Consider the following 22,784-nt stretch of genomic DNA (forward strand, 5'->3'; position numbering starts at 1 on the left):
ACCACCTGATCTGCCACTTGAGAAATCTGTATGCAGGTCAGGAAGCAACAGTTAGAACTGGACATGGAACAACAGACTGGTTCCAAATAGGAAAAGGAGTACATCAAGGCTGTATATTGTCACCCTGCTTATTTAACTTCTATGCAGAGTACATCATGAGAAAGTACATCACGGACTGAAAGAAGCACAAGCTGGAATCAAGATTGCCAGGAGAAATATCAATAACCTCAGATATGCAGATAACACCACCCTTAATGCAGAAAGTGAAGAGGAACTAAGAAGCCTCTTGATGAAAGTGAAAGAGGAGAGTGAAAAAGCTGGCTTAAAGCTCAACATTCAGAAAACTAAGATCATGGCATCTGGTCCCATCACTTCATGGGAAATAGATGGGGAAACAGTGGAAACAGTGTCAGACTTTATTTTTCTGGGCTCCAAAATCACTGCAGATGATGACCGCAGCCATGAAATTAAAAGATTCTTACTCCTTGGAAGGAAAGTTATGACCAACCTAGATAGCATATTCAAAAGTAGAGACATTACTTTGCCAACAAAGGTCCATCTAGTCAAAGCTATGGTTTTTCCAGCAGTCATGTATGGATGTGAGAAATGGACTGTGAAGAAGGCTGAGCGCTGAAGAATTGATGCTTTTGAACTGTGGTGTTGGAGAAACTCTTGAGAGTCCCTTGAACTGCAAGGAGATCCAACCAGTCCATTCTGAAGGAGATCAGCCCTGGGATTTCTTTGGAGGGAATGATGCTAAAGCTGAAACTCCAGTACTTTGGCCACCTCATGAGAAGAGCTGACTCATTGGAAAAGACTCTGATGCTGGGAGGGATTGGGAGCAGGAGGAGAAGGGGACAACAGAGGATGAGATGGCTGGATGGCATCACTGACTCGATGGATGTAAGTCTGAGTGAACTCCAGGAGTTTGTGATGGATAGGGAGGCCTGGCATGCTGCGATTCATGGGGTCGCAAAGAGTCGGACACGACTGAGCGACTCTACTGAACTGAACTGAAGTGTCTTGGAGAGACATTCTAGTGTTTGGATAATCCAGTGCTTTCTTTCACTCAGTTTTTCTGGTTCTGAGCAAAACTGAAAAGACTATTTCCCTTTACACTGTCTAACCAGATTTTCCATATTTGATTTGAGTAATGTCAAATTGAAATTTTATTGTTACTGGTATTGATAACTTGTAAAACCCAAATAATGACATAAATCTTATATACAGAAATGTATATATATATGTATATGTGTATATATGGTTATTCACAGATATATACTTATATGTGTGTGTATATATAGTATTTTTATATATTGCCAAATTTTAAGAAAACTTTTCCCCATGTAGAAAAGTTGTAAGAATCATACAATAAATATCCATATACTTAGCCTCTAGATTCTAAAATTAGTATCTCTCTGTATATGCTTTACCATACTTTTGTCCGTTCATATGTAAGTATCCATCTTTATACTTTGATCTGTTGCACACTTTGTGCCAAGCACTTCATCATGAATATCATAAATTAAGTTTAATATTGGTTTACTTTTTTATGGTAGAACTTACACACAGTAAAATGCACAAGTGAGTGCAACATTCATTCATCAGTTTTAACACAGAGTTTTAAAATATATATATATCTGTATAATACAAACTTAAGAATATTACCATAAGCCCAGAGATTTCTTTTATGCTTTTTCCTAGCCTATCCCCTTAACGTCAGCCATTTTTTAAATTCTGTTTTATTTTCACAATATGTTTGCCTGTTCTAAAAGATCACATAAATGAATAACAACATATGAACTGTTTTGTAAACTGTTTTGTCTTTTATTTGGCATAATGTTTTTGGGATTCATCTTGTGGCATATATCAATAGTTTGATCCTTTTTAATGCTGAATAATATTCCATTGTATACCACAGTTTCTGTATGAATTCTCCCATGGATGGAAACGTGAGTTGTTTTTCTATTTGGCTATTATGATAAAAGCTTTTATGGGCATTCTTGTATAGGGCTTTTCATGGTCATATATCATTATTTCTCCTGAGTATTTTCTTAGGAGTGGGATTTGGGGGTCATGAGGAAGATCTAGGTTTAGATTTACTTAAAAAGGCCTGTTTTCTAAACAACAATGGAGTGGAATTCCAGTTGAACCCCAAAACATTTAAACATTTGGTACTGTCAGTCATTTAAATAATGTACTGCTTAATGTAAAGCAGAAGAGCCTTACTGATTTGTGTGTCCATTTATTGTGATCCCTCCAGCCACCATTGCTTTGCTCTAATTGTCATGTCTTACATTGTCCCTCCCATAGGGTCGCAAAGAATGTGATACAACTGCACAACTGAGCATGCACATATGCAACATTACAATTTTTCTTAACATTAATATATATATTTAAACAAGTTGGGAGAAATCTGTTAAATTATATTCAAGTTTAGTTATTTGAGTCTGACATTTTTTGCTGATCTCATGTAATGATTTTTTATCCTAGATATTGCATTTTTCAGTTTTAGAATGTATATTTGGTATTTTTGTAGTTTCTAGTGACTTTATTTTTTATTATAAGCATTTGTGTGTGTGTCTGTGATCATAAAAGAATGAAAGCTGATTAAAATTGTTTGTATACCGATTTCAACATCTGGTTGATATCAGTGTTGTTTTCCATTCACTGCTTTTCTTCTAAGTATGGGTGGCATTTTGTTTCATTTTATGTCCATCTAATATCTCTTTTACACAATTGCATTCTGAATATTATAAACAGTCCTTGGTAGAAAATTCTGGATTCTGTTATGTTCTTTTGAAGAACAGTCATCAGTCTTTTAGTTTTGTGTTATATTAGTTACTTATCTGGACTCCATCTCCAAACTTTTGGCATGCCTATGGAATACAGCAACTATAATCACTTGTTCTAATCATTTGTTCATTTATTCCCAACCAGTGAACTTGGAGCCTGCCTAAGGCATATATGTATATCTGGTATTGATAAGAGACTTGGGAAAAATTTATACGCATATTTTGAGGTTCTTGTGGCTTTCTTTTTTCTAGTATTTCTTCCTCACTTTATAGCAGCTGTAATTGTCCTTAGTTCTGTTTCTGGTTCTTCAAGACAGTAAAGTTAAAAAAAGACAATGAAATGTGGGTTTGAGTTTTAGTCACCTTGCATGCGCAGTCTGAGACATCCATTATCTTCCTTCTAAGCATATACATCCCTCCTGGTTTACTTATCTATTTTGTGTTACTCTTCAGTGTCTTCAAGTATGAAATTTTAAAACATGTATTTTGTTTAGAATTCATAGCTGTTATCTGTGAACAGTTTAATAGTAGCTACTCCACGATTGGGCTTCCCTTGTAGCTTAGCAGTAAAGAATCTGTCTGTAATGCAGGAGATGCAGGTTTCATCCCTGGGTCTAGAAGATCCCCTGGAGAAGGATATGGCAACCCACTCCAGAATTCTTGCCTGGAAAATCCCATGGACAGAGGAACCTGGCAGGCTACCGTCTGAGGGGTTGCAAAAGAGTCAGACAGTGAGTGACACAACAGTAACAACTCCACATTAATAAAGTAGAATCTCTATATGCAGGTTTTAAAGTTGTCTCTGCCATTTGAAACCAAAATGTGGGATTTTAAGTCAGATCATCAAGATCATACAAAATTCCATGAATATAGCACAGTGTTTGAGCAAGCAAATGTAATCTAAAAACATTCAAATAAAAACAGTGAAAATTTGGCACATTTATAACTGTTTACCATATGATAGCAGAATTTCTATTTTTCACATTACATAAACTTAGCCTTTTTCTAGATTATTTACTAAATGTATATGTTACAGAACAGAGTATGTTTTTTATTCTCTGGTGTACATATTCTAATCTCTAATGAAATATAAAGCATAGTGAAAATAAATATTATTTGTTTTCTGTTTAGACTTGGTTTTTAAAGCTACAAATCCATCTAAATTTACGTAGTCTAGATACTATTCAGAAGAAAAATGTCAGTCATAATTGTGTGGGTAATGATGACTGGCTTTTATGTCATTAACATTACATGACCTCAATTTGAATTGAGGTTGTAAGTCGATACTCTATAAAGGTTCACCATCTACTTGTAGTTCATTTACACTTGAAATGTTTATATAATCTTTAAGTAACCCATATTGCATATAGCAGTAAATATTACTCTGCTGCTTTTGAATGGAAATAAATAGGTACAGTCTAACAGATTTAACTTATAATGAAGTGGGCTGCATTCTATAATATGACCTGCTGAAGATTCAATAAAAGCTCAGATATCGACTGACTCTTCAAATTGGTCATTAGCAACTAACTGGGGACTTTCCTTGACCAGTACACTTTACTGATTTTTAAAAATAAACAACAAAGTAACTAATAAAATTTCAAAAGGCCACTGTTCCTTGACCACAAAGCAAGGCAAGTAAATTATGAAGAGGTTAATTTCAAGTACATGATCAATAAGTGTAACAGAAACAAATCAATGGAAAGAACTGAAAGATAGTAAATGTAAATTTTATTGATGTCTTTAGTTTATGATTGGAAAACTCTGAAACAACAAAGGGGTGGAGGCTGGATAAGTTATTTCTTTTAATAAGTATGTAAATTGATAAGCTCTGCTGAGAACCAGGTTTTGGCTCTTCTTTAAGCCCCAATGAGAATTAGCCTTCTGAGTTAAAGAGCTAAATTCAAATCTTAGTTATTGGTCTTGCTAATTCATAACGGTGCGTATTGTTTGTCTTCTTTGAGCTGCATTTTCTTCACTTATAAAGTGGGACTAATAAAAAGTACACATGGGGTTAGCGGGGATTAAATCATATTATTTAAGGAATATGAAATAGCTTCTTAATCAATGTTACGTCTATACCCATAATCCTTTCATAACCATGTAATTTTGCTCACATTTATATATTTAATATGTGAGAAATTTAGGATATAATTCAGTTCTATATTTTGGAACATAACAATATATAGAAAAATAATTTTCACCAGTCATCTTCTCCTTTTGTCTTCCTCCCATGATTCCTCAGATCTGAAAAACTCCAGGCCTAACCAACTCCAATTAAGCCCCACAGTTCAGTTCAGTCACTCAGTCATGTCTGACTCTTTGTGACCCCATGGACTGCAGCACGCCAGGCCTCCCTGTCCATCACCAACTCCCAGAGTTTACTCAAAGTCATGTCCATTGAGTCAGTGATGCCATCCAGCCATCTCATCGTCTGTCTTCCCCTTCTCCTCCTGCCTTTAGTCTTTCCCAGCATTAGGGTCTTTTCAAATGAGTCAGTTCTTCGCATCAGGTGGCCAAAGTATTGGAATTTCAGCTTCAGCATTAGTCCCACAGGGCTTGCACCAAAGCAGGGCATGGAGAGTCTCACCCATACCTTCAAAATGGAATCCAAAGTCAGGGTCAAGGTCAGGACTAGTCAGAAGTGAGGGAGACAAATATCACAAAGTGAAACTGACAGTATTCTGGGGGAATTTTAGAGGTATTGGCTCCTGCCTGAGAAGAATTGTATGTAAATAAAGTTGTTTTGTTTGTAGAAGCTTGCTGTTCAGTTGCTCAGTCGTGTCCAACTCTTTGAGACCCCATGGACTGCAACACACCAGGCTTCCCTGTTCTTCAGTATCTCCTGGAGTTTGCTCAAACGCATGTGCATTGAGTTGGTGATGCCATCCAACCATCTTGTCGTCTGTCCTCCCCTTCTCTTCCTGCCTTCAATCTTTTCCAGCATCAGGGTCTTTTCCAATGACTCAGTTCTTTGCATCGGGTGGCCAAAGTATTGGAGCTTCAGTCTTAGCATTAAGTCCCTCCAATGAATATTCAGGATTGATTTCCTTTAGGCTTGACTGGTTTGATCTCCTTACTGTCCACATTACTCTTAAGAGTCTCCTCCAACACCACAGTTTGAAAGCATCAGTTCTTTGGTGCTCAGCCCTCTTTATGGTCCAGCTCTCACATCCATACACATGACTACTGGAATAACCATAGCTTTGACTATACAGATCTCTGTTGGCAAAGTAATGTCTCTGCTTTTTAATATGCTGTCTAGGTTTGTCATAACTTATATAGACATAATATAATCTACACATAATCTAATAGATTAGAACAGTTACAAACTCAGTCCTCTGTCAATCACTCAGCATCCACGTAAGCTTTCAGAATAAAGTCTATACTCATATAATATTCCCTCTGCCTGGCATGTTTGTTTTTTTCCCTTCATTTTCTATACCAAATACATTTCTATTTTTTCCTCCAAGATACAGTTCAGGATCACTTCCCACAGTAAGCCCATCTTAATGGTATTTTCATTCTCAAATCTTTTTTTTTTTTTTCATTCTCAAATCTTTTATGGTATCTGGTGTAGTGTGTGCTCAACATATATTTTATAAAATAATAATTGTACAGCTAGATGCAAAACTGGAGTAGGAAATGGCAACCCTCTCCAGTATTCTTGCCTAGGGAATCCCATAGACAGAGGAGCCTGGCAGGCTACAGTCCATGCAATCGCAAATGAGTCAGACATGACTGAGCGACTAAAGTAAAATAAACAGACGCAAAATAGCGGTGAAAGACAGAAGAGAAACCTTGTTTATTTAATCACATATTATTTACTAGCATAGAGAATTTAGTGTATAAAGGTAGATAGAGTATGTTCCGGGATGAGCTAATTATTTTAAAAATTGTAACCTGACAACTTTCACAAAACAGCTGAAATGCAGGATGGAAATTTCAGTAAGACTTGTGCCAATAACATGAGCAGACTTTTTAAAAGTGTGTTTTAGAGACAGGACTTTCTAATTAAGTAGTAGAGGTTAAAAATTAAGAAGATAGTTTTAGAATTCATACTTAAGACTCAGGAAAAAAAATGCTAGTTTGATAACACATGCTATTTATGTAGTATACTTAATTAAGTCAGATATTAATTATCACTGATTATTCTATTTTCATTTAATGCTTTGGAAAGCATCCTATCTTAATTTCATTTTAAAATGCAATAAAATCATCCCACACACCTTCATTTGTTCATCTTTTTCAGGTTTATTCCCTGCTGTCCTGAATCTTGCTTCCAGTGCCCTCATCACCACAAATGCAACATGTGGAGAGAAAGGACCCGAAATGTATTGCAAATTGGTAGAGCATGTTCCCGGGCAGCCAGTGAGGAACCCTCAATGTCGGATCTGCAATCAAAACAGCAGCAATCCATACCGTATGTATTTAGGATTAACTTGTATGGAATTGGGTGGAAGATATCACTGAGAATGTTGAGGCCAAAGTGCATTAAAGTGAAAGGGCTTGTCTTCTCAATTTCTAGATCCTTTCTTCTACTGTGAGCTTTACAGCCCTTCTCTGTCTCTTGACAAACATTAGAATTCCCTATGTGTAGTGGGTATGGTGCTTGTGGAGAGTTTTCTAGCTGAAGACCTGTTGCAGTCATTGACTTTACTGCCTGCAGAAAAGTATGTGAGGGTGTGGTTATTAATAAAGGCTTTAGTAGGTCAGTAGTCACTATGTCCAGGTACTGTACTAGGAATACAGAAGGAATAAGACGTGGTCTCTGGCTCAGTTGAAGAAGTGGCAAGAAGCAGCTTATTGCTGTAGAGTGTGGTAGGTATCAAGGAAAGAATGAGCATAGGGGCTTCAGGGAGAAGGAGAAGAGTCACAGATAATTCGGTCCCGGTATAGCTGGAGGCTTGCCGGAAGGACATCTGAACTGAGACCCAAGGGCAAATATGAGCTGAGAATGTAAAGAGACAGAGGGAAGAGGAGGAACGCCAGGAGGAGGGGCTCAGAATAAAATAGAAAACATACTTGCTGGGAGAACTACAAGTAGTTAGAAATGGCTGCAAATGAAAGTGTCAGAGGGCTGGAACCAGTCTGTGTGCTTAAATACCACAGGTCTAGTGTTTTAAGGAGAAGTGTCATACAAAGGCCTCTTGGTTGGCCTCTAGAAACCACACTAATATCTAAGACTCATTCATGCATTTATTCAGCAAGCGTTTGAAGACAGGCTCCTGGTAATGCATTGTTCTGAAGCAGAGTGTTGACTCATACATAGCCCTTGACTTAAAGACATAGGAAGGGAAATAGGGGAGACAGAAAAGTAAACTGAGTGCGAAGGGAACACCTAAGGACTCCTGGGGGAAAAATGACCCATATGCTTAGAAAATAAGGGTTAGTAAGTTGAAAAGGGGGAAATTTATATATATATATATATATAAAAGCATACAGAAATTTGAAGACAGGAAACAGCATGATATATTCAGAGAACTATAAGAAATTAGGTTCACTAAGTAAGGCATTTATATGGATAAAGGGAAAATAGTGTGAGATAATTCTAGACATGGGAGTTGATTTGTAGACATATATTGAGAAATCATCAAATATTGGAGATATTAGTGCAGTGAATACTTACTATCAGTGAGGCAAACTACAATAGAGATACAGTTTCACAATTATATTATTTTAAAAATTAGTTTTCCCTCTCTTTTGTTTTAAAGTTGAGATGCTTATAAAGTGAAAAAGCTTTTTTCTCAGAATTTATATTTTTTAACTTGAAAGAAAGCTGGGAGGTACCCTGCATTCTTTCTTGGAGCTGGTTAAAGGGAATATTGCATAGTCCTGTCTCTATTATACAGTTTAGAGATGCTGAAAACTTTAATATTGTTATGTTTGAAGAACTGGGACTTTTGTGAATATGAAGCTGGTCTTATATATCGCAGAATGTTTTTAAGAAACAGTTAAGAAACCAAAGATGCCAAGCTTCAGAAACCTTTCTTACCTTTTAAATGACTCTCATTATTTTCTCAGATGTAGATTGTTATTGGTGTAGGAGGGGGAATATTAGAACACATCCTATCTATTTGCTATTCTTGTATAGAATAGTATGGGCCAAAGCTGAGGTCAGAGTAAGGGGAAACATCAGGACAAGAAAATTGAGGTAAAGGCTAGAAAATAAATAAACTGATGGACTATGAATTGTAGGTTCATTAGGGAAGAAGATGAAGCTTCATGGGAAGAAGGTGCAAGAATCGGTGGCCTTGATTTCATTGAATGTGAGAAAGCCTGGAGACAGGAAATGATTGGGAGGGGATAATAGGGGTGGTTGAGGGTTTTTGAGGATGGGTCGGGCAGAGAGAGAGTTAAAGTTTGTAAAATCATATATATGTGTATTTGTATGTGTGCATATATACATGTATGTGTATATATGTAGGACCATCTATACATGTATGTATATAAATATAAGTATTTATAGTTCCTGTCTATAAGTACAATGTCAGGATAAACAGCATTTGGGTATAAAAGGCAATTTAACAAATATTCAAGGGAGTAAATTCAGGTCTATACCTTAGGGTACATGTCATCAATGATAAAGAATTTTGAAGAAAGAAAACATCAGTGGGACCTGAGGTAGCAAAAGAGTTCCAGGAAGGTTGACAGACTCAGAAAGGGTTTAAAAACTTGAATTACCTGTGATTAGAGGGAAAGGCATTCCAGAAAAGGAGAAACTGAAGGAAATGTGTATACAGATACAGATGGAAGGAAGGTACAAAGATTCAGGTAGACCATAATTGAGTAGACATTTTGTTAGGAAAATGAGTGAGATGTATTCACCAAGTTAAGTCCTTGAGTGAATGTCACTCTGCTCTTCAGAATTCCATATTCAGGATCTCTTGTTTCTCAGTGGAAGACATCTATATTTTGGCAAGACAAAGAGTGAATAAGTGTTTTAGCAAAGCAAGACAAATATGAGTTACATTTCCCATTTCCCATTTTATTTACTTGTGGTAAGTTTTTAAAACTTATCACAGCCTAAATTTATTTCATGTGATTAATTTTGAATGAAATGTAATGCTTCATTACATTTCAAAATAATGTTTTTGGAATCAGAAATTTAGAAAGAATACTAGCCCACAAGAATTTAAAAAAATAGCAGTAATCCACATGGATATAGTTTAGTAAAAGTTGGAGCAACAGATGATAAAATTCCACAAATTGACTGAACAGCTAGAATGAATCTGGAAGGTCTGTACTTAATTACCACACAAAGAAAGGGAAATTTGAACCTCCTGGCTATTAATGGATTGTGCTTTCCAATTAAAATAGCAGTTTGAGTTTTACTTCATCAACGATTCCCTTGCCAATTTTCAGTTGCAGTTAGCCTTTGGATTGACTTGAGTAACTATGAGAATGTTATAAGTTTCTATCTCTTTTTAAATGAGGGGAATATGCCAACAATTAATCAGTACTTGCAAATTAATTATGATTAAACTTTCATAATAGGGATTATGGTTAATTGTTGATTCATCTCCCAGTCTTCCTTTTCATGACTAATTTTCATATCAATTTAACCTGAGGTGGTAGATTTCAAAATTTCCAATTAGATAGCTCCTCTCACAATTACCTACAAGCCACAAGTGCGGTTTGGAAATGTGATTGTGTGCGTATTTTTCTATCACATGTTAAACCCACAATCTGGAAAGAAGGTTCTGGAGGATGTTTAAGGAACATATGCTGTGATATTTATTTTTCTTCAGAAGCAATGGAGTAATATTTCATTTATGGTTCTGATTTCTAATGTGCCGATTTCAGTACCCACTCATACCACCATTTGATATTTGGTTATCTTCAGCTATTTGTTGTTATTATAAAGACCTAACACTTTCCCTGTCTTCAGCAGAATAAGTTAACTAGTGCTAAATTATTAAACTTATTCAGCAATTTTGCTTTTCATTAATGAGATAAGGTCTCTCATCTCAGTGGACTGCTGTTATAATAAGACGTGGTAGAAAACAAAGTCCATCAAGCTGTTCATTTGAATTAAATAATTTACCAATATAAATAGATTATTTTTGTCTTGTCCTGTAAACTCATATTACCATAAGTAAATCAAAGATAAAAACCTTTTACTTTCAGTTAAAGAATTTATAGCAGACTACGTTAATAAAATTAATGTATAATAAAACTGTTCGCAGTCTGAAATTGGCAAATTTAATAAATATTCTGTTTTTATAAACTTTTTGAAAGATGATTTTATTTTATTTTACCCTCAGATTTCTTTTGCATTGAGGCCTGATTGGTTTTTATTTTAAAAATTTTTATTAAATATAATTTATCTCCAGTAAAGATTCAGAATCCTGCATATTTTGAACATATATATGATTCATTCTATGTATATGCTCCAATATTTCCTGGAGAATTCAATGGACAAAGGAGCCTGGTGAGCTACAGTCCTTGGGGTTGCAAAGAGTCAAATACAACTAAATGACTTTCACTTTTCGCATATACATAATCGTGGTTAGAATATTAATGACTATAATGTTCTTCTGGTAGCTCTGTGAGTTGAGAGTTCCCATCCAAAATATTTTTACTGGTCCATGGCAAAATTGTTGTTTTTAAACATCCTCCATTTTATGAAACAGGTGATGATATCTTAAATAGCAATAGTAGCAACACTAGTCTGGATGCTACTATTACTTGGAGAAATAAAGAGCTGTAACTCCGATTCGAGTTATACCACAAATTGTGATGTAACTCCACAATTGGTATATATTTTGGAGTCATATCAATTCCACAAATCTCTTTCACATATATATATATTTTTTTACTTTTTCTGAAAGTTAAGATTTTGGGAACTTGTACCATGAATAGAGTTTTATTATCCTCACTTCAATAATGACACAGTTTAAGTGACTTGTCCATGGGCAGTTAAATGCTAAATGGTGGATCCAGGTGGACTATCCAGTTTCTCATTCTCCAGAGCTTCATGGTTCAAATCTCACATGCTTTCATCACCAGTATCTTTAAAACACCTGGCTATATTACTGCATTATGTCCACAGATTGAGTCCATGATTGTTCCTCATAGTAATATGGTTTGTTCATTATTTGAAATATTCCTTCAATTTGCAAAAAAAGATTATGTTCTAATAAAAGAATATTCTTAAGCCATTCATTTGAGACAGCCTTCCAAAGGATTAGTGTTATAAAAGTTCTCAGGACTGACGCTCCAAATAATTAATCCACATTTACCAGAGAGCAGCAGGAAAGCTAACCTCTTCCCTGTTTACATTTCTGCACGCAAATAGGCTGACTTCCAAGTGCAATGTTAGGGAGTTAACTCTTACTGCAGCCCTGGGAATAGAAATAGGAACATCCTCAACAGCCTTTCACTCGGGCCATCCTCACCTATTCCTGAGCTGGGACGGATTAGGAGCAGAACTTGTATTACTTGGGAAATAAGTAGCACAGATACAGACAAGAACGAATGACTGTAAACCAAACAGGAACAAGAATTTTGGCATTCCAGAGGTAGTGGTTGCTGTTGCAAGATGCATGCAACTAAGTGGGAGAAGACAAGGAATCCGTGAGTTTTGAGGATTATAAGAAGGAAGGAACTGTAAGAAAGGACTGTCAAGGGAGGTGGCAACAGTTATCCACACCTCCTCTTTTCTGTCTCCAGTCTTGCTTTAATTCTCACAATGGGTCCCATTCTCATCTATTTGGAGTAAAGGCAAGGGAAGATCCATGCTTTATCGGTAGGATGGAGGTTCATGTGCCATCCTATCCTTGTCTTTATTGTCCAGAACCCCACTGTTAGTGATTATGGGGATGAATGGGTACCATCCTGAATGGGAGATTTGGAGTATCTTTCATTTTATTTTTAAATAATGGTTTAAATACAAAGTTGGCAGATTGAGGACTGACTGCAAAAAGCCTCATAGGATGGATTTGACAGCATTTTATATTAAAACCAGATACATATTGAATTGCCCAAGTCTTGGTAATAATGTATGTGTCAGAAGGGCAAATCTTCAAGTACCTTTCAACCACAATTCAGGATTTTATGTTTCTGTTCACAAAGTTGATGGCATACTAGAGCCAGCTCAAACAGTAGAGTTTTTGCTTCTGTGAATGACTGACACATCAATTAGATTTCAATATTATTTTTCACACTTAATTTCTGTAGTTATCTTTAAAGTTGCCCATTTTAGTTGATAGCCAGAGTGCTGAACAGCATCTTCTCATATAGTTTAAGTGTTTAACCATTTCATACTACTTTGCAGAGTGCTGTGAAAAAAGTCTGCATTAAGCCAGTTCTTTTAGAGATACAAATTGCTCTCTGTTTCTATTATTTTAATGTTTGACATTCATATGGTTATAGTTTTAACTTAGTTTTGCTTTTTGCTTGTTAAAACAGCTATAAATTCTTTATATGATCTTTTCTTCTTTTATATGTTGCTGCTGATTCAATAGAGAGGCACCCGATTACAAATGCTATTGATGGCAAGAACACTTGGTGGCAGAGTCCCAGTATTAAGAATGGAATTGAATACCATTATGTTACAATTACACTGGATTTACAGCAGGTATAGTGCCTCTTTTTATTTATTGATTTTATCATTTTCTTCTTTGAAATTGTATTTGTATTTACTATTTTGTATACTTACTAATTCTTGGGTGAAAGGATACTCTTTCATTACCCTCCATTATTTTTTTGACACAGTGACAAAAGGACTTATTCATTTAGTATATTGTTATTTAAAAATATTTGGCATTTATTTTCTAAAGCACATTAAAACGAATTCACATGAGGAATTTAAAACTGAATTAGGAGCTGACTAATTAACCCTATAACTAATGAGGATTAATGATAAGAATATTGATCAACAAAATTTTACAAAAATTTAAGTTTGATTTTTGTTGATCACACCACATGTCTTGTAGAATCTTAGTTCCCCAACCAGTGATGAAACCTGCACCCTCAGCAATGTGTGAAGTCCTAACCACTGGACCACCAGGGAATTCTCATGTTTTAACTTTTAAAATAATAGAGTGCTACTACTCTGTTCATGGTGTGTATACTAAAAGGTTCTTGGATAACAAGGCTCTTGAGTAAATTGCCTCTCGTTACTGAGACTTAAACAAGCTGTGGCAGTTGATTCTTAAACTTGGGCCAGTAAATGAGGTAACAAGCGTTGTAGATGTGTAAAAGTTGATGTTAGAATTTGTGTGTTTGTGGCACACAGGTCTAGGTGCCTTCTATGCTTAATTTCTTTCTCCTTTCTGTTCACCATATTCAGCTCAGGTCGAAATGTTTAGTCAAGAATAACCATACGCCCAAATTATCTAGGGTTGCAAATAGGATGGAATCTGGAAGAATGTTCCTATATTTTACTGTTATTCCAAATACAAATTTTCTTTGATTGACTGAAGGCTGAGACTGGAAATATTGAGCCTAGATGACTTCTTTAAGTCAGCCTATTCCTCCCTCACTCTCTGCAGTCAGCACAGGAAAGACTCTCAGCCAGTCCTCCCTGACACTGTGGACGCAGAGCAGCAGAGGAGTTTGGGGTTAGTGGAGAAGATGTAGTTAAAATAGCTGATGACAGACACTGTACACTGTAGAGGTTGTGTTTTCACGTGTGGTCACAGTGGAGGAACGCACCAGCCATTGGGAGTTAGTTACGTTCTCAGGAGGCCAGATGGGCACCAGGCATCTCCCTAATGGATGCTGTTCATCATCAACGGGAGTACAAACTGTCCCCCTTAGGTTCAGGACCCATTATGGCCAGGGTCCCCAGATTCAAGAATTGCAAAGAGCTATTTGGTGGGCCTCAAGGCAGACACTCTTTCCACCTATCTGGAACTCATTTTGACCTGAGCAGCAGGGTAGTGGCAGGGACTCAGTACTATAGCAATTGCCCACAGGTGTGGATTTATTTCTACTCATCATGTTAAGTTGCTTCAGTTGTATCAGACTCTGCAACCCCATGGACTGTAGCCTGCCACGCTTCTCTATCCTTGGGATTCTCCAGGCAAGAATAAGGGAGTGGGTTGCCATGCCCTCCTCAAGGGGATCTTCTTGCATTGCAGGTGGATTCTTTGCCTCTAGCACCATCTGGGAAGCCCTTACTCATTTTCTACTCATATGGGCAACTGAATAGCAGCTTCGAGTTAATAGTATTTGTCAGGAAGTCTCAGAGTACAATCAGGGAAGGCAGGCAAACTACTACACTGATGAATTATACTTTAATGAAATCTTGTACATGAATTCCCTTAAAATCCTAGCCTCAAAACAGACTTCATCCCTCTCTGGATAAAGACAGCTTCGTCCTTTGCCAGTCACAGCAGTCGTCCCCTGTCATATGGTCACTAAAAGTTGCCGTCTCACTTTCCAGTCAGGAATGAGGCTGCTGTCTATTGTCTTGGGTCATCTCCTGGGATAGAGAATCAATAAATAGTGATGTTTCATTGCTCAGGTTTACTCTCCACCTATGCTTTTAGATCACACATGGAGCAAGACACTCAACTATTAATATAATTTGGTCAAATTATGTATACTATTCTTTGAGCTCAACCACAGTAATGTTAACAGGCAGAGCTCATTTGATTGTGATTCATTTTATTGTGTTTCACAGGCATTTCATTTTTTTTTCTTTTTTTAAAAACTGGAGGATTGTGACAACTCTGTGGCCAACAAATCTCTTGGCACCATTTTCCCAACTGTACCTGTTCACCTCATGTCTCTGTGTCATATTTTGGTAATTCTTTCAGTATTCCAAACTTTTCCATTATCATTATATTTGATATGTAATCTGTGATCGGTGAGCTTTGATGTTGCTATTACAGCTGTTTTTTTGGATGAGTAGAAAATGAGTAAGGGTTTCCCAGATGGCCCTAGTGGTAAGGAACCCACCTGCAGTGAGCTTGTTTAGAGGCGTCCTGCACAGGGTGGTTGGGTGATGCCAGGTCTTGTATTCAAGTGGTTTCCTTTGTGTGAGTTCTCACTCTTTGATACTCCGTAGGGTTAGTTCTCTGGTAGTCTAGGGTCTTGGAGTCAGCGCTCCCACTCCAAGGCCTCAGGGCTTGATCTCACAAAGGATTTTTTTCTCACTCTTGCAACGTGATTGTAAGAGTCAGCTGTGGCCTTCCTCTGCATCATCTTCATTCTGTGACTCAGGTGGAGGAAGAAATACCCTTGCACCCCTGGCTTGTGCCAAGTTAAGACTGCAGCCCTGATGATGAGACTTCTCATTCAGTGTCCTTTCCTCCATTCCATTTCCCCAAATGTGGCTGCTTGAAGAGGTGCTTACAACGTGGCTGACGCTCTGCCCGAGCCATACATGGAGGCCTGGGCTCTGGTACCTTAGGGCAGAGGATATGAAGGCAAAGGAAGCCAGCAGCCTTCCTTCCGTGGGACTCACCCTAGGTAAGGTGGCCACAGCAGGGATGCTCGTTACCCCAGAGGCAGAGGGTACGACAGAGCACATGACACAGTGGCAAGGGGCGTTGTGTTCCAGGTGCCAAAGCCACAGCTCCCCAAAGATGCCAACCTGGTGATGCAAGTAGGGGGAGAAACCTCTTCACCCAGACCTCGTGAGATGAGCCGGGTCAGGTGGAGGGGGAGGACCAGCAAGGTCTATTACAACTTTTTGGGGTCCATGAACCATGGTCGTATATAAGAAGATGAATTTAGTAACTGTTGCATGTGTTCTGACTGCTCACTAATCAGTCATTTCCTCATCTCTCTTCCTCTCTTTGGGCCTTTCTATTGCCTGAGACATAAAACATTGAAATTACTAACCCTGCAGTTAATAACCTTGCAATAGCTTCTGAGTGTTCAAATGAAAGGAACAGTTGCATATCTCTCACTTTGTAATCAAAAGCTAGAATTAAATAAGCTTAATGAGAAAGGCATGTCAAAAGCCAAGATAGGCAGAAGGCTAGTCCTCTTGCAACAGTTAGTCAAGTTTTGAATGCAAAGGATAAGTTTTTAAAGGAAACTAAAAGTGCCACTGCAATGAATACACAAATGATTAGGAAGCAAGGTAGCATTATTGCTGACCTGTGAACATTTTATTGATCTTGACAGATCAAACTAGCTATGCTGCTAAGTCACTTCAGTCGTGTCCGACTCTGTGCGACCCCATGGACTGCAGCCCACCAGGCTCCTCCGTCCATGGGATTTTCCAGGCAAGAGTACTGGAGTGGGGCGCCATTGCCTGGAACCTCAACAAATCTCAGGCACTCAGGAACACACTATCTATACAATATTCTGACACTCACTAGCATATTCTGACACTCACTAGCATATTCCAGAACTCATACTGCTCTGATTCTCCCCACACTGACACACATTTACATACCTCTGTCACTAAACCCACATGAGCAGTCACTAGAACTTCATACATTACCCTGCCTCTTCTTTATAGGGCGTCCTGGTGGCTCAGATGGTAAAGAATCTGCCTTCTATGTGGGAGACCAGCCTTCCCTTAAGCCAAAGCCTAATCCAGAGCTAGGCCCTCAATTCAGTTCAGTCGCTCAGTCGTGTCTGACTCTTTGCAACCACATGAATTGCAGCACGCCAGGCCTCCCTGTTCATCACCAACTCCCGGATTTTACCCAAACTCATGTCCATCGAGTCAGTGATGCCATCCAGCCATCTCATCCTCTGTCATCCTCTACTCCTCGTGCCCCCAAACTCTCCCAGCATCAGGGTCTTTTCCAATGAATCAACTCTTCACATGAGGTGGCCAAAGTACTGGAGTTTCAGCTTCAGCATCAGTCCTTCCAATAAACTCCCAGGACTGATCTCCTTTAGGATGGACTGGTTGGATCTCCTTGCAGTCCCAGGGACTCTCAAGAGTCTTCTCCAACACTGCCCTAGCTCTGTTCAATTGTACAGAGGCTGAGAGAAGTGAGGAAGCTGCAGAACAAAGCTGTGAAGCCAGTAGAGAATGATTTATGAGGTTTAAAGAAAGAAGGCATATCCATAACATGTAAGTGTCAGGTAAAGCAGCAAATGCTGATATAGATGAGATGCAAGCTGCAGCAAGTTATGCAGAGGATAATCATGAAAATAGGGGCAACAGATTTTCAATAGTCTTCTATTGGAAGAAGATGCCATCTAGGACTTTTATAGCTAGAGACAAGAAGTCAATACATGGCTTTAAAATCTTTAAAGGACAGGCTGGCTTTCTCTTAGCCTGTAAGGGCTAATGTAGCCAGTGACTTGAAGGTAAGGCCAATGCCCATTTACCATTCCAGAAATCCCAGGGCCCATGTGAATCGTGTTTAATCTATTAATACTATGCCTGTGCTCTATAAATGGAACAACAAAGCCTAGATGATTGCAAGCTGTTTTCAAGGTGGTTTACTGAATATTTTAAGCCTACTGTTGAGAACTATTGCTAGAAAAAAAAAAGATTCTTTCATAATATTACTGCTCATTGACAACACATCTAGTCACCCAAGAGCTCTGATAGACATGTACAGTAAGATTTATGTGGTTTTCATGCTTGCTAACACAAGATCCATTATGCAGTCCATGGATCAAGGAATCATTTCAACTTCTATGTATTATTATTTAAGAAATATATTTTGTAAGACTATAGCTGTCATAGATAGTGATTCTTCTGATGTATCAGGGCAAAATAAATTGAAAATTTTGGAAAGGATTCAACATGTTAGATGGCATTAAGAAATTAGTGATGCATAGGAAGAGCTCAAAATATCAACATTGATAGGAGTTTGGAAGAAGTTGATTTTAACCCTAATGGATGACTTGGAGCAGTTCAAGACTTTACTAGAGAAAGTAACTACAGATGAGGTGGAAATAGCAAGAGAACTGGAATTAGAAATGGAGCTTCAGATATGATTGAATTCCTGCAACCTCATGATTAATAGATGGGGAGTTGCTTTTTATGGATGACCAAGGAAACTGGTTCCCTGACATGGAATCTACTTCTGGTGACAATGTTGTAAGGAGTGTTGACATGACAAAAGAAGGAATTAGAATATTACATATCTTAGTTGACAAAGTAGCAGCAGTGTTTGAAAGGATTGCCTCCAGTTTTGAAAGCATTTGGGTGACATGCTATCAAATAGCATTGCATGCTACAGAGAAATTGTTCATGAAAGGAAGAGTAAATCAATGCAGCAGTGTTGTCTTATTTTAAGAAATTGCCACAACCACCCCAACCTTCAGCAACCACTACCTTGATATTCAGCAGCCATTAACTTCCAATCGAGACTCAATACCAGCAAAAAGATGGTGACTCACTGAAGGATCAGATATATTTAGCATTTTTTTAGCAATAAAGTATTTTAAAATTGAGATATGGTTTTTTTTTTTTTAGACACAGTATTGTTGCTCACTTAATAGGCTTCAATATAGTGTAAACTTTTATATGCACTAGGAAACCAAAAAAATTCATATGACTCACTTCATTGAAATATTCACCTTATTGCAGTGGTCTGGAATTGAACCTGCAGCATCTCCAAAGTATGCCTGTATTTGTTATTAAAAAGAGTAGCATTTTTTCCTTCTAATTTATAACTGAATGATGCAGTCACAAGTTTTTACTAAATCATTTTTATTCAATATACTGACCATTATTAATTCGACAGGTCAAAGTGTGCATCTGAAAACCCATTTTTTCAACAAAGTTATTTCGATTTTCCCATTTTGTTTGCATCTCCCCTCATACATTCCCACATGGTATCTCAAGAGGTATTGTGGACTTGTTTTCCTATTCTTTCATTTATCTCTTTCGTTTAATGGCCTTAAGTTGAGCGAATACTCAGACATCTTTTATGGTTCAGTCTTCATAACAAGTGGCAGAAATATGTTTATAAGATCTATTTACCTGTCTGAAATACACCTGGTGGAAGTGGTATAGAGATGTGTCCTCATATGGTCTCATAACCCCAGATGGCACCCACCCATGTCCTTATTAACTTCAGCCCTTCTTACCGCCTGTAAATCAACTCATCATGTGTTCAAGAGAAGGGGAAAGCAATTTACTAAATAAAATAAATCCTTATTTCTGCTTGTCTCAAGGTTTTAATTTAGGCAATGATTTAATAATATAAAAAGCTAAACAGGTTTTGTTACCAGATTTTATACGGGAATTCCACAGACAGGAAAGGGCTTTAGACCTCTTGTTTGGCGTCAGGCTTTGAGTAACAAACTGAATAGGTTCTTAGAACCTATTCAATTAAGGAGCAAAGCTGCAGGAAGGCATATTATAATGCATTGGCAACATAGAAAATGTGGACATCTTTATTACTTCATTTGTTTCTCACAATTAGCCTATAAAGTAGCTAGTATTATTATCCCTTTTAATAGTTGAAGAATGCTGAGACTTTAAAAAGTTAAGTGACTTGGCCTTTTAATAAAGTCTGTTACAGGTAGGACTGGAATTTCATCCTGAGTTGTCTGAATTCGGACTCCAAACTATGCCAGTATTTACTAAATTGGCATCTGAAGACCTAATTTAGGGAAAATTTTTGGTATATAGTGTCAAGGGGTCCATACATTGTTTGGGTTCAAGAAATACCAGATTATCCTCTCAGTTATATGGGAAAGTACAGCCAACATCTCTTTTGTCATAAAACATCTCATTTTCTACTACACTTCAGCATGTCTTCAAAATAGCATAACTTCAGTCTTTTTCACCTACAGCATGAAGGATTAAGAGGTTATTCATCATTATATGGCTATTATTCAGCTAGGAGACAAGGGCATCAGTTTTATAATGAATAGGTAAATATCACTAAATGTTTATTTGCCATTGATTCGGCAAGAGGTTTGACCATTTATTAGTTCTCCTTTTTATTTTGAAATGCATGAATTTCAACAAGCGCCAGTTTTATTTTTTTTTTGTCATTGATATATAGTTGGCTTCTCTGTGAAATACTTTTAATAAATTGCTATTTTAAATAGCAGTCACCACTACATTTCCTTGATTGCATCATTACAGATTATACTGGGGAATTTCTCTGGTATTTTAACATTCAAGGTAAGTATTAGAAAAAAAATATAATACTTACTGAGAAGAAAGTAGGTACTTATTTTACAAATTTAGGTTTTTATTATTATGGAATTATTAATTTTTCCCAATTCTACTATTTACTCACATCATATATTGAGCAAATAATTTAATCATGCTGGTACCCCGAGTTCTAGATTAGCAAAATAAATATTATAATATCATGGCAAGAAATTGAAATAAGGATAATAGCAATGTAACAACTAAATTCCATCTGACAATTACAGTTATTGTAAACAACCTAGTATCAGCATAAACTTGAAAAAAAAATCCCCAGTATAATGGCAAAGATTAATAAGATGTCTATCCAACCAGATTTTCACTATAATATGTGTTAGAATATCTGATCTCATTTTGTTTCTTTTTAAAATCTGGCCAGTTTCTTAGATCTGCCCTTTGGTTTGTTTAGGAAGAGAGTTGATTGGCAAGTAGGTTAAAACACAGAGGGGCAGCTTTTTAAAAGACCTTTAAAAATCAGATTCATATTCATTCCTATATAATCCAGGTATGCCACAGAATTAGTTATGTGGGAATCTCCATTATTTCAATAAGTAATTCCCTTCTCTTCCTGATTTATCCCCCAAAACTAAAAATACATTTGTCAAGAAAAATTGTCTTCCAACTGCAGAGGTCAACTCTATATCTTATTGACCTGAATATTTTATTCATTGACCTTATAGAACCATATCTAGTGAGACTGGTTAACAGTTTAAAAAGACAGCTATGCTTTAGAGGAGATTGAATTAATATTTCTATATAAATATTACTATAGTTTTGAAATCTGTGTGAATAGTATGCTGTTGTTGTTTAGTCACTCAGTCATGTCTGACTCTTTTGCGACCCCATGACTGTGGCCTACCAGGCTTCACTGTCCATGGGATTTCCCAGACAGTAACACTGGAGTGGGTTGCCATTTCCTTCTCCAGGGGATCTTCCTGACTCAGGGATTGAACCCATGTCTCCTGCACTGGCATTCAGATTCTTTACCACAGAACCATCAGGGACTCTTGTGAATTACATAGAACCATTTTTTCTTGAACTGTTAATGTAATTAATCCCTTATGTAATAATAAAGCATGAAAAGCATAGGATAGGTACAGTTAACAGGTAGAAAGGGGTTGTAAATGACATTCGTGCATTTAATATCCCTTTATATAAATTAAAGGGCTTCTTAGATGGCTCAGTGGTAAAGAATCTTCCTACCAATGCAAGAGATGGAGGAGAAGCGAGTTCAATCCCTGGGCTGAGAAGATCTCCTGAAGTAGGAAATGGCAACCCACTCCAGTATTCTGGCCTGGAAAATTCCATGGACAGAGGAACCTGGCAGGCTACAGTCCATGGGATCTCAAAGAGGCAGGCGTGACTGAGCATACACACATCTATAAATAAGGAAGACACACATGTGATATATTAAAAAGTCAGGCAAGATTTACATAGTCCCGTTTGAATATGATTCTCTTCAACAAAGTCTATTTGATCTGTCTCTTGGAGACCTGCTAGACTGCACATTCTTGAGGACAGCGTTCACAGACTGTTTCTACCCCTCATGGCACTCAGCATCTGTCAGGAATTCAGCAGATGTGATGAAAGTATGGTTCATGATTGCTCTTCAAATCACTGAATTTTTTTCTTGGTATTATTTGTGTCACTGCTAAATTGATGAATATATAACTATAGTGGAGATTATAATCTACACATTCAAAATTTCCTATATGACACGTCTTGTTTAGTATAGCAGAATATAATTAAACTCACAGTTCCTTACTTTAGTGTTTTTTTAAGATCATTGATTCATGTTACAAGTAGGATATGTGGTTAATTAGAAAGCCTATTCTCTCTCTAAATAAATTTGTGCTGACCTGTTAATCACTGCTTTCCTGTGTAGCTCAGTTGGTAAAGCATCTCCCTGCAATGTGGGAGACCTGGGTTCAATTCCTGGG

General features: G+C 37.2%; 1 protein-coding gene across 2 annotated transcripts in view; it reads left to right on the top strand.

The window, feature by feature from the left end:
* Positions 1-22,784, top strand: part of LAMA2 (laminin subunit alpha 2) — a 694,677-nt gene that overhangs the window by 155,590 nt on the left and 516,303 nt on the right. For both annotated transcript variants that reach the window (XM_070795552.1, XM_070795553.1), the window contains exons 2-3: positions 7,048-7,218; positions 13,265-13,377. In XM_070795552.1, the coding sequence (XP_070651653.1) occupies positions 7,048-7,218; positions 13,265-13,377 (284 nt within the window). The remainder of the gene's footprint in view (positions 1-7,047; positions 7,219-13,264; positions 13,378-22,784) is intronic.

This window comes from Bos indicus, chromosome 9, assembly GCF_029378745.1.
Source record: "Bos indicus isolate NIAB-ARS_2022 breed Sahiwal x Tharparkar chromosome 9, NIAB-ARS_B.indTharparkar_mat_pri_1.0, whole genome shotgun sequence".
Lineage (NCBI taxonomy): Eukaryota > Metazoa > Chordata > Mammalia > Artiodactyla > Bovidae > Bos > Bos indicus.